Consider the following 12,223-nt stretch of genomic DNA (forward strand, 5'->3'; position numbering starts at 1 on the left):
AGAACAGAAGGAGAAGTGAGTGTGGTCTCATGGATCAATGAGAAACCATGTGACAGACTGAGCAAAAAGCAATGGAGTGAGTTTGATTGTCATTTTTCATTTGAACCTTTCTCCATTTGGGTGCTTCCTCAACTACTTTGCCTGAAAAACAAATGACTATACCTTACTTGAATAACTGATCTCTCCACTTAATCGCTTGCTTCCGTTTATCTATAAATATAACCCATTTTTTGTACTTTTTACGCTAATGAAAACATAACTGTCCTGGCACAGGTAATAAACTTGTGTTCGTTCAAAATTTTGACAATCACTCATCCATCCATTATCAAACAGGTTCCCCTTTCAAAGGTTGCAGGAGGGATAACCAATGTATTACAGAGGTGAGTAGTGTGTGTATTGAAACACACACACACACACACACACACACACACACACACACACACACACACACACACACACACACACACACACACACACACACACACACACACACACACACACACACACACACACACACACACACACACACACACACACACTTAAAGTCTCCAAATAAATTCAAAGTCTACTCCGCATCAAACTCGTTGCCAAATCAGGATTCTAACAAAAAATCTGCCTGCAGTAAGGTGACAGCGCCTTCCCGCGATGAATTCACTCCTGCCAGATTCATGCCCACCATGTTCACTGTCTCAGAGTTCAAGCCAGAGAAGTCAGAACTTAACATCGGTGCCTATGGGTCCACATTAGCCACCATGCTATACCATAGCCTGATACACTTGAATTTGGTGAAAGACACAGTGTAGTGTAGATATCTCCAACGAGTGTAGCTCAGTATGACCTGATGGGATGACACATTGCAAATAAATGCTTATGTGTTTGTTCCATGTGGACATACATGTGATGTCAGTGTAGTGCAATTTATCAAAGCCATTCCCTCTGACCGAGTGAACCAATCAGGGGAAAGCACAATGAGGAAATGGGTTGTTTGAGTGTCTGAAGACCTCACGCCCTCCAACATCTGCTGCCTATGAAACAGGCAGTAATGTAATAACAGAAAGAGAGAGAGAAAGAGAGAAGCAAAGGGAATTCAAGAATCTTACCCAATTTCCCCAGAGAGAGGGAGAGAGGGAAAGAGACAGAGAGATATTATCTGGGTATGTCTAAAAATCACAGGCCTACATCTGGCCTCAGCAGTTACACTGGACCCGACTGGAGGGAAAAGGGAGAGATGAGAGAAACAGGAGAAAGAAAAATATTGTGATAGGAAGATGAAAGCATTTCAGTGAAGGACATTAATCAGAGACTGATTGCACTTGGCTACAAACTCAGCATGATGCACAGACGTGAACACATGTGGCTCATTCTGCTTTGTTCACTTTGATATTACAGTGTGTTAAATGTCCAGCCAAAACTACTTCTACAGTTATACGTGTACATATGTTCATATTTAAACCCAGATGTTTAGGAGCTGTTAGCTACATTATGTTCTTTCATTACCTCACCAGGCATGGTTTACTGTGAGAAGGATTGAGAAGACATGAAAATCGAGACAGATGAAAGAGGGGGAAAGAGAGGAATGAATATGACATGGAAAACAGACGGACATACAAAGAGGGGTAAAGGAAAAGCACAAGAAAGCAGATCCCATCTCGAGCAGATCTACCTGTTGACATGACAAGCATTCATGACACACAATCCCACAGTGTGAATGGGGAAATGAGAGGACTCGGCTGGAAAGGGGAAGACAGACGGGACAAATGAACGAGTAGCAGCCAGGAATATAAAAAAAAAAAAAGAAAAAAGAAGGATATGTCTACAGACCACTTTCCAAAACCCTAAATCCATAAAAACAAGCCTGTAAAAGAAGTTTTACTACAGCCACAGCATTTCACTTTGCTATATTAAGCACCAATAACATGCTGATTGTTCCCGGCATGCTGCCAACACAGACGCGGTAAACACAACCTCAACCAGACTGGTAGTGGCTGTCCAAGTGGGAACATATTTAACTGATCCTCTGCTATTTTTTAATCCTAATAACAAAAATGGGTGTGTGACTTTTGTTTTAACAATTGCAACATAGGTGCATTGTAACACGAGTTGTGACATTGTACTTAACTCACACTTGGCACACATACTCTCAAACTGTCAACCCTCTCCTCTGTGTGAAATAACTCACAGTCAATTGTCAGTTCTCTCTCAAACATTTCTCATCCTTCACCCAGTGGGCTTTGGTTATGTCTCCCTCTTATAACATAAAAACACTTCAAGCACTTTCAGATGTCAAGAAAAAGGCTTCAAAAAAGGCTCAAATATCAGTGTGATGTAATAAATCAATGGAGAAAGAAGGAAGAAGACCCATTTTTATTCGTATCACACAAAGTGACAAAACAATCAAAGTTTACATCCTCCCAAAATGAAAATCCAAGGTGAGTTTAAAAGGTAACAACGGTGTTCTTGCATAAAAAATATATAAAAGTCAATTAATGAATCAGTAGTATCACTAGTTTCAAAAGAGGAAAGAAAAGGCAGCAAAGAGACGGATGAAGGGACAGAGAAGAAAACAACAATGATGTTCATTGAAAGAGGTGAGTCTGTATTTACATCAACAGCCACACAAGCCAGAATACACATTACATGCCTACACACAGACACACACACACACATTAATATTCAAATTAACATATCAGCCTACTCCAGTGAAAACCAAATAAGCTGACAAACAATAACTCTAATGTGCACCCACTAACACAGCTACAGTCTCATGACAATCCACACACTTATACACGGGCTTGTTTAACTCCACTGAGATCCCAAGCTGTCACAGACTCAAAGTCCATTGACACAGATTCCTGCGGTCGCACACACCTTCCCCCCAGAAAAACACACATTCACGCTCACATTCTTCACAGAGTTCATCGAAAAAAAGGCACAGATGCAGACTCACAATATTCTCTCACTACACTGTCCTACAGCTCAGCTCCCACAGACACACACACACACACACACACAAAACCTTACCTGAAAGTTTCCAGTTCCGTTCAGTCACTCCTCTGTTTTAATGGCAGCAGACAAAGACACGCACACAAAAGCAACCAGTGTTAAAAGAAAGAGCTTGTGATGCTTCAGTCTGACAAGAAATAATAAAAAGAGTCAGGACTGAAGAGATCAACTTTCTTCAGCAGTCCCAGCCAAACAATGAGGAGGACAGGAGGAGGAGGAGGAGGAGGAGGAGTAGAGGCGGAGTTACGGCACATTCCAGCTAAAGCAGTGTGTAATGATGTCACATTCAGGAAAAAAGGGAAAAACAAAGAGGTATGAAACAGAGAAGTCGAGACATAAAAGTCAGGATTAGATAAACAAACCTGTATGGAGCCCACATGTGATGAATGCATAACGGACGTATCTCACAATCTATTACTTATCACAGTGTATGATGAAGAAAAGAGAAACAGAGGTATAAAAGCGATCAGATTATTTCTCTCTCTTGAAACAGAAGGAACCCTGTGTCGAAAAGGTACAACACAATTTCAATAAACTCCAAGAATTGCAATTTTCCCAAAGAAAACAAGAATAGCAACATGGTGAGAAAGTAGTAACAGGAAAGGAAGATAGCAATCATGGAAGAGGAGTGAATGAAGGGGGACCAGCAATTGAGCACAAACAAGCATCGACCGGTGTGCGTGTGTTCGTGTGTGTGTGTAGTAAAAAAAACGTCCACCCTCTACACTTCCCAAACACAGTGACTCAGTCACCCACATGTAGACACACAGACGGAACCAGCTGAAATGGTTAGGTGGAGAAAATAGAAGTCACAGTCAGCTGCTGAATGTGACTCACTCGCACACACTGTGTGCGTCCGTGAACAGTCAAGTAACAGTAAACAGTTAGTGGGTTAAGCAGCTGAGACATTTATTGCACTCAGTGGAGCAGAGCTAGGGCACAATTAAAACAAACCTCAATCGTATACCGTTCACAAACTGTTCCCCTAAAGTCTTGTGTGACTTTTACTCACCAAATATAGTGAATGAACATGAAGCAGACTGAGACACGGATGAGGACACAAGGAGGGATGAATAGACAGATACTCTAAGTCCCGGACTATGTTGTAATGTCTCCGTTAAAAGATCTTCAGCTGATTCTACTATTCCAATTTTATAATATACAGAGGCTTTACTCCTCCTGCAGCGACGGTGAGCTTGGTTCTCTGCCTATCACGCTTACAGTTTTCTATCGAAACAGGCACAAATGCCCCAAACTATCTTTAAAACATACAAATCAATCTATCTGTGTTTATCCAAAGCAGGATACATTTACAAACAATAAAACAAACTGTGTACTCTACCTTTAACTTTGACTGTGAATGTCAGTTATGAAGGTTATTGCACCCGGTAAACTGTTCTCTACATGTTGGACTGCTTCTTTAATATGCATTGGTCTTCAACTCTAAAAGTTGTATTAAAACAAGAGCATTACTAACGGTATCTTGTTCTATGTTGTTTTTATTTAGTTTCATAGGAGTCGTCTGTTCCATCTTGCAAGTCTGTACAAGAGTGACCCTGAAAATTCAGAATATACTGAATGTATAGCCATTTATTTAAAATCCTGAAATCGTAGTCATAGTATGAGGAGTGAGGCTGTATAAACATGGTGTTTGTGTTTCTGCACATGCAAAATCCAGACACACGTCAGCTTGTGATCCTCAGCAACGACTAAATGAATAAAGCCAACATCAACAGTTTTGTCACAGTGCATGGTTAAGGCAACATCTCATCTGGCTTTAACTCCTCCTTGTGCACTGAAGCCTATCTTATACAAGAAATTACTAATTCTTATCTCCAGGGTAATACAGACAGAAACAAATAATCGAAACGGATTTCAACTTACATTGTTGAGCTCTCTCTGGTTTCCATACAGGGGATGGTACTTTCTGTATTTTCCCTGCCGGTATTTGTTGGCGATGAAACGTCGCCTTTCGTCACTGCAGCTAGAGGGCACCAAGGCCTCGCTCGGTGGGATGTTGGCTGCCCAGAAACTGTTTACCCGCTCGTTGCCAATCAAGAGGAACACCTGCATCACAGGTAGGGTTTAGGATCAACAAAAACTTGATATTACAGGACTACTGTATTATGTTGTGTAAGTGAACCTCATAATAAGGAAGCTCTGTATGAATTGACCTGCAGCTCTACGAGAGTTTAAGCAGCTAAATGCCTCGGTCATGAGTAAACAGTTATATGCAAAAGTTGTCTAACTGCAATAATCCATTAACCAGGTCCTTCAGGTTTTAGGATTTGAGTGTGTCTGGGTGTGTCTGGATGTGTGTGTGTTGGTGTGTGTGTGTGTGTGTGTGTGTTTACCTGTATAAGCTCCTCTGTCCAGACTTTCCTGTCCATCTTTAGACTACGGACCTTGGAGATGCTAGGACCCAGTCCTCTGTGCTCTCCTGAAGTACACACATAAACACCAATTACATCCTGATAGTCAAACTACTATAAAACTCTACATGAAAACAAAAAATCCAAACACACAAACCTGCGCATCGTTTGCAGATCACCACGCACAAGTTGATGGCAGCCCATTCCGGCTTGGGAGCCCCACAGTCAGCGCAGGCACTGTTGCTTGACTCCGCCCAGATCCGGTCCGCCACCTCGCTATTGGACAACGCCTCACCTATGGCATTCCGCATGGCGTCCACCCACTGCTCCCTCAGCTGATCGGACTCTGCTATGAAACTACGAACAGAGACAAACACACGGTCGAGTGTTAGTGCCGACATGACGGTGTCACAGCCAACAAGAGACAGAAAGGAGAAGGCCTGTCTTGGCAGTGCATGTGTGTTTCCTTATGAGTCTCCTGAGAACAGACTCCACTCTGCTCCTCTTTTGCAAAATATACTCGAGTCAAAGACTGGAAACTACACAAGCACATGCACACATATACACACACACAGACGGATTTGTGGCTTGACGCAGACTCTCATGTCTGAATCCTTCCTCTTCTCATACTTGCTTCTCTTTGTGCTTAAAATACAGGCAGAACAGACACACAAGCATCAAAAAATGTTTTAGATCAAAATATATGCCAAAAACACAAACTTACAAAATCCTCTTGGCTCCCTCCTGAATTATCTTAAGTAGATTCACCAGACACAAAAACTGCACATGCAGAGACAAATACACACTAGAGTCAATGCAGACTGAGACCAAGACACAAACTGACACACGTTCCAGCTGAAACACACAAGCCTTTTCAGATTGCTCCATCCTGTCAAGCTGAGCCACTGCACTGCAGGCTGTGCGTGGTCGGCCAAGAGACCACACACACCACAACAAACCATGCACTTGTGCAAACACACAAACCTCGCTCCTCTTCACAGACAAACACACACACTCATACAAAGGGCTTTTCACATTCTCCAAACATGTCCAGCTGAGGACTCTGAGGACAGATGGACGGTGGGAATTCTCAGTAAAACATCATGATCTAATTTCCCATGACTATACAAGCAACAAGAGCAACTCGGCCACTGACTTGCATTGAACAATGTTGCTCCTTGAAGTGTTCACATTATACTGGGAGATGCACACATCTAGGACGAGAGTTTGAGTCTACTGTATACACACAGCAGAGTGAGTGTGCGAGTGTCTGTGGCGTGTGTGTGTGTGTGTTGCATTTTAGTGTATAGTACCTGAATATGCGGTAGGGTGTCGTGAGATCAAAGTTACGACGTTCAGAGTCTTTAACATTTCCTACATTCATCTCAATGGATGTGATACCAACTCCAATACGATAGTCCTGAAAGAAAAACAAGGTACATCATATCAACTATGTTTTTGTCTTCCATTATGTATCAACATACACATTTTTATAAAACATTATTTTCATATATCTTTATAGAAAGTAAGATTTTCCTTAAAAACGTTGATATTTGAAGGTTTTTTATAAAATATGTTGTATTTAGTTAAATAAAGGTCAATCCCAGTGATTTGTACACACATCTCATTTCTGCACACATCAAACTCAGCGGGGTCCTTACGTCCATGTGTTTGTAGAGGTAGACCTTATCTGAGGCGACGACAGTGTAAAGTTTGGAGCGCAACCCTTTGAGCTCCAAATAGCCCTGATAGTCTGGGGTCAAAAGCAAGCCAGGGCTCATGGTGTTGCGGGGATGGCGCCCCCTGCTGCAGTCCTGTAGTACAGTCACCCAGTCGTTTCTCTCAGCTGAATAGAGCAACACGGTTTGTAAAATAAACATGCAAAAACTTATGTGACCTAGAAACGTGTATATTTGTATATGTAAAAGACAGAAACATGATATATTACGATGTAAATAAATCAGACAAAAAGTGACAGACCTTCGCTTTCAGCCCTGAATATAAATGTTCGATTGTTTGTGGCGACCTCAAACTTGAGCTCTCCCACACTGGTCACATTAGTAATGTAGGCCATTGAGATGATCCCCTTGGAATAAACGTCCTACAACACACCATACACACAGCAAAAGCATTTTTTGTTATACAGATCCATATACACCATTCAGCATGAAATGAGTGTGCATTTGCGTGTGTGTGTTTGTGTTGTTACCTTGTCATTTTCAAAGTATCTCAGGTAGTCAACATCCAGTCTTACCCATCGTCGCTGGTAATAAAGGGCTCTGTATAGGATGTATGTGAGGACAGACAAACAAAGACATGAAAAAAGCACATCCGAATTTTTTGGATTATCACATTTACTTAATCTGATTGAGATGCAATTATAATTGTTCTCTTTATTTCTCCCAAATGGGACTAAATGTACTTGAAAACTCACATAACTTGTCACACTTATCAGTCGTTGGGAAACATACATCTAAAAATGGTTCTTACAAATGGCGGAATGCTTTGATCATATCCCACTGAAAGGTTAATAAGACTTATTTTCTTTGAAGAATATTTCAAGAGGTGTGGACTCAAATTTTGTTGTTTTGCATTCAGATTTGGCCCAAACTTCAGGTTTAACACTCTGAAGTTATCTTTATAATTGCACAACAAATTTTCCATGTGAAATATTTGTTGCCTTGAAATGTGCTCTTTAAATAAACTGGTTTGACCAGAACTGGAATAGCAGCACTGCTAACAGGTAGTAGGTAGTATGTTAATGTAGGTCACCATTTTAGTTAAAGTATTCTTTCATTGTAATTTATAATTGACGGGTTTATGGTCTGTGAAAATCATACATAGCAGGTGACCTCTTTAACATTAGCAGAACGTCAGTTTGTGTGTGTATTTGTTGCCAGTTATACCCCTGAGGTGGATTCTTGTCAAGCCAGCCTATCTTGATGACGGCAGCGTGCTGAGAGCTGTCTTCTTTAGACGCTGAAGACAGTCTGCCGGTGGCAGGCAAGTACACACTGGCTTGTGCGGTACTAAGGCCACTGTCAGGCCATTGGGTAGAACTTTGGAAGAACAAACATTGCATACAGACTTAAACACTATTAAAGTCATCAAATGTTAAAAATCAACAGTTTGAAATATGTCACCTTGAGCCTCTTATATGATAGATGAGATGAGTGAAATAAGCTGTCAACGCCATGGCTAAGTATATCCACATTAAGGGCACAGTCACACATCGGTGGATGCAGGCAGATGTCGATGATTAAACTTCACCAAAATTGAGCTCCACAAAAAGCCACCCTGCGGATTTCCTTTGCCACAGGAAGTGAATGTTCTTTTCACACCTTGCTCACAAAGATTGGAAGGATACTGAGGTTTGCTACTCTCAGAGTCGTGTGTGTGTGACCGCGACCAGACACTGCAGTCAACTTTTGCCAGTCAAAAAAAGCTGTTTCAGACAGGCAGGGTTTGTGATGTCAAAAACCTAATAATAAAATGGTCTGTTGCACAATAAATGTCAGTAGTGTTCTGATGACCAAGAGTCACAAGTCTCTGCGGTTGCTCATTTGTTTAACTAGTGAACAGCTTAAGTATTTTGTGTTTGTGTTAATGCCTTTTTCTCTCGTTGTGATCATGCATGACTCACTCATCCTCATCATCCAATTGCTCATCATCACTGCAAAAAGAATTGTACCGCCCCTTTATTCCACCGGGTACTTGCAGGGACATATCCTATTGGAGGAGACAGATGTCAGGCACATTTCGAAGAAGAAGAAGAGGAGGATGAGTGTAAAAGACGAAAATATTCTCACACTCTTACCCTGTCTGGTGTTTTCATGCTATGAACACTGGGGTTAATGAAGTCGGGATCCTCATATTCATCAGAGTTATCATCGAGTGAGCTCTGACCTAAAGGAAAGGAGTAAAAGATGAGAAGTAAGCTGTGCAGCTTGAGCTTGGTTTGCCAGTAAACCTGCAGAATGATCCAAGAATAGAATAAAGAATATTTTTAATCATGTAATTATGTTCCTCCTGTCAAAAATCCCATTTAGACTTTAGTGAGGAGCTGAGACAAAATTTTCTTCAGTGGTAATTGCCGCAACTAATCATAATAAATTAATCACAACCAGCAATACATCCTTTAAAATTGTCTACAATTTAATTGGAATCCACCTGAGTGAGTGAACTCTAGTCAACTGGTTGGACATGATCAGAGCCAAACCAAACTATGAGGTCAAAGGACCTACAGAGCATAGACACAGGATTGATTAGAGGCTACAAACAATTCTGCTGCAAATTTTTTTCATGAAAGAGTCAGATAAAAAAAGTAGTGTTTCTGGAGTTTGCTGTTTAATAAAATGGCCTAAATAGTTGATCTGTGTCTTTTCACATGTTAAAGAGCATGTATAAGTATTATTTTGTCAGTGTGGTATGAGTCAATATCGATCGTCAGTATTTCCACTGGCAAGTGGGAAGGGTTAAAAATATTTTTGTGCTTAATTTATTTGAGTAGATGCAGTGTGGCTGGTGCAACTATGTATGTCTCTATAATTCAACCTTTCTCTACATGTGACGTTATCAGACCTGAGTAGTTGCTATAGGTTTACTTGATAATAGTAAAAATATACTTATTAAATAGATAATTTACATGAATACAGAAAGAAACTGCCTGTGAATGATATGAAACATAATATAAATCACATTTTTTAACATGATGACTATATACAGTAATTAAAGCTAAATTAAACATATCCATAAATTATTGTAGGACTCTTATACGTTTTTTTTCTCTCTTTTAGTGTGGAGGAAAGTACATAAGACCATACAAGTACATTAAAGAGGCTGATGAGAGTAATATGAAATGTATACATGCATAGTAGCTTATCGTGAAAAACTACTTTTCGGTGAGCTTAAAAACTGTACCACCTGTTGCATAATGCTAACACAGAGCTAACGTAAACAGATTCATCTAATTCTGGTTTAATAAATCCATATTCATGATCTTGAAAAACAGACAGGAAACATTAAGTCAAGGGATATTATGGTGTAACTATCTTTTAAATACCTCTGGTTGACTTTTTCGTTCTAGTTTTAAAGAAGGATTTTGTCTGTCTCTCTTTCATTTAAAATGAACACATTTTATTCACTACGGGGCTAGCACACACTTAGTAATACCCAACTAACTACCTATTTGTTCCCGATGAACTGTTAAGCGGATAATTGTTAGCGAAGCTTAGAAATGATTGTAAACAGTCTCATCTAGAAGGGTCGGTTTCCATAAGAACTTGAGTCTTATTTAAACCTGCTTTACATCAATTGATTTTATCAAATATCCTCATAAGCAGGTACAAAAGGTGAGGTTGGAAATACTGTGCGTTTTTCGCTGAGAAATGCTGAATGTAATCAAAGCAGTGTCAGTGTAGTTATGTCTTGAGGGACAGTTGTTTGTGTTTTTGTTCCCTTCTGTTTATAGCTGATGTATGGATAAGCTTCTTTTTGTACAGTTGCATGTGTATATATATAAGGAATTAGGGGCGTTTAAGTACAGTATGACCTGGAATGTAATTCAGCCGTATAAGTGTGTTATTGTCCATTCCTTGAAGATAAAATACCAAAAATAACACAAAAAAAGGATTTAATGCTGATTATTCTACTTACTGAATTCACAGGAAAGTCTGGAGACACTCAGCTCAGCGTCAGGTTGAGTTGAATGTTGTACGTTTTCTTGAGTTTGGGGTGTCCTTATTCGAGGAGGGACCTGGGGCGATTGGTCTTTCTGCATCTCATCTGTAACTGTCTTGGTAGGAGAGGCACTACGGGATAAAGGCGTAGAAGACAGGTCAACAGAGGTCTGGACATCAGGAGACGAGTCCTCAGACAGCATGTCGATTGGAGATCTGGTGAAAATTCCACACAGACGAGTGATTCTATACAATCCTCTGCCCCTTCGACAAAACCACCAGTTGTCTTTTCTCTCTCTTATTCCAAGGTAAAAACTACTACTTGAGGTGTCCCAAAAAATCCATGAGCAAGCAGCACAGTAACAAAGAGATCATCTCTCTAAAAAATGCATGCATGAATAAAAATTGAATAATTTAATCAATCTGGTTATCATTTCCGGTAACCAGAGTTCACATTATTGACCGATGCTTCGGAGCCTGGACTTTCTTCATTTGTCCGAGAATTGATCCCAGAACTGTGTCAACTGGCGTCCCTCTGCTCTCCTCCGGACTGTGTTCTCTCTAAACCTATGGCTTCCGCAGCAAGTCTGAACCTGCACCACTTTGTAAGATACCATCCCCATGTAAACACAGCATACCTCTGGATCCCCCATGACACATACACAAACACAGTGTGTGCACTACAGGTGTTACGGCATACCAATCATACAATATTCTGTGCTGAAATATTCTGATGGTGAGAGTGCCAAGAATCTTCATGACTGGGTTTATCACCATGCAAAGACAGAAGAGCTTTCCCAGTAGAACGACATGCTAGGCCTTATGGGAACCGGTTTTACAGAGTAATTATCTTACATCTAACTACGCTTGCCAATACGTTTAATGAAAATCCTACTTAATGTGTTAGTTTGTGGCTTCAAAGTCATAACATATAGAGTGAAAGAGCAAAAATGTTATGATTTAAGATTGAACTCCCATTGTCAAATGAGCCCGTTCTAGAAGTTAACACTGGAAAGGTAACAAAAGTTCTCCCACTCAAGAAAGTCAGACTGAAACACGATTGAGGTGATGGTTTATTTCTGGGTTGAGGTGTAGAGCGAGCTGGAAGGGAAACACTGACTCTCCACACAGGGGGTGGGCTTAACTCCCTTTTTCGTGTACAACTTGAAA

General features: G+C 40.5%; 1 protein-coding gene across 10 annotated transcripts in view; it reads right to left on the reverse strand.

Moving 5' to 3' along the window:
• The window catches only part of LOC128439666 (arf-GAP with Rho-GAP domain, ANK repeat and PH domain-containing protein 1), a 46,034-nt gene that overhangs the window by 21,543 nt on the left and 12,268 nt on the right, over positions 1-12,223 (reverse strand). For 8 of the 10 annotated variants that reach the window (XM_053422045.1, XM_053422044.1, XM_053422043.1 and 5 more), the window contains 11 exons: positions 11,031-11,185; positions 9,193-9,281; positions 9,019-9,104; positions 8,282-8,434; positions 7,585-7,654; positions 7,356-7,476; positions 7,037-7,221; positions 6,689-6,795; positions 5,533-5,732; positions 5,358-5,443; positions 4,888-5,070 (listed from right to left, as the gene is read on the reverse strand). In XM_053422045.1, coding sequence (XP_053278020.1) covers positions 4,888-5,070; positions 5,358-5,443; positions 5,533-5,732; positions 6,689-6,795; positions 7,037-7,221; positions 7,356-7,476; positions 7,585-7,654; positions 8,282-8,434; positions 9,019-9,104; positions 9,193-9,281; positions 11,031-11,185 — 1,435 coding nt within the window. Of the gene's footprint in view, positions 1-4,887; positions 5,071-5,357; positions 5,444-5,532; positions 5,733-6,688; positions 6,796-7,036; positions 7,222-7,355; positions 7,477-7,584; positions 7,655-8,281; positions 8,435-9,018; positions 9,105-9,192; positions 9,282-11,030; positions 11,270-12,223 lie in introns of all 10 variants that reach the window. The other 2 variants (XM_053422046.1, XM_053422047.1) reach the window with 1 other exon arrangement.

This window comes from Pleuronectes platessa, chromosome 5 (genome assembly GCF_947347685.1).
Source record: "Pleuronectes platessa chromosome 5, fPlePla1.1, whole genome shotgun sequence".
Taxonomy (NCBI): Eukaryota; Metazoa; Chordata; class Actinopteri; order Pleuronectiformes; family Pleuronectidae; genus Pleuronectes; species Pleuronectes platessa.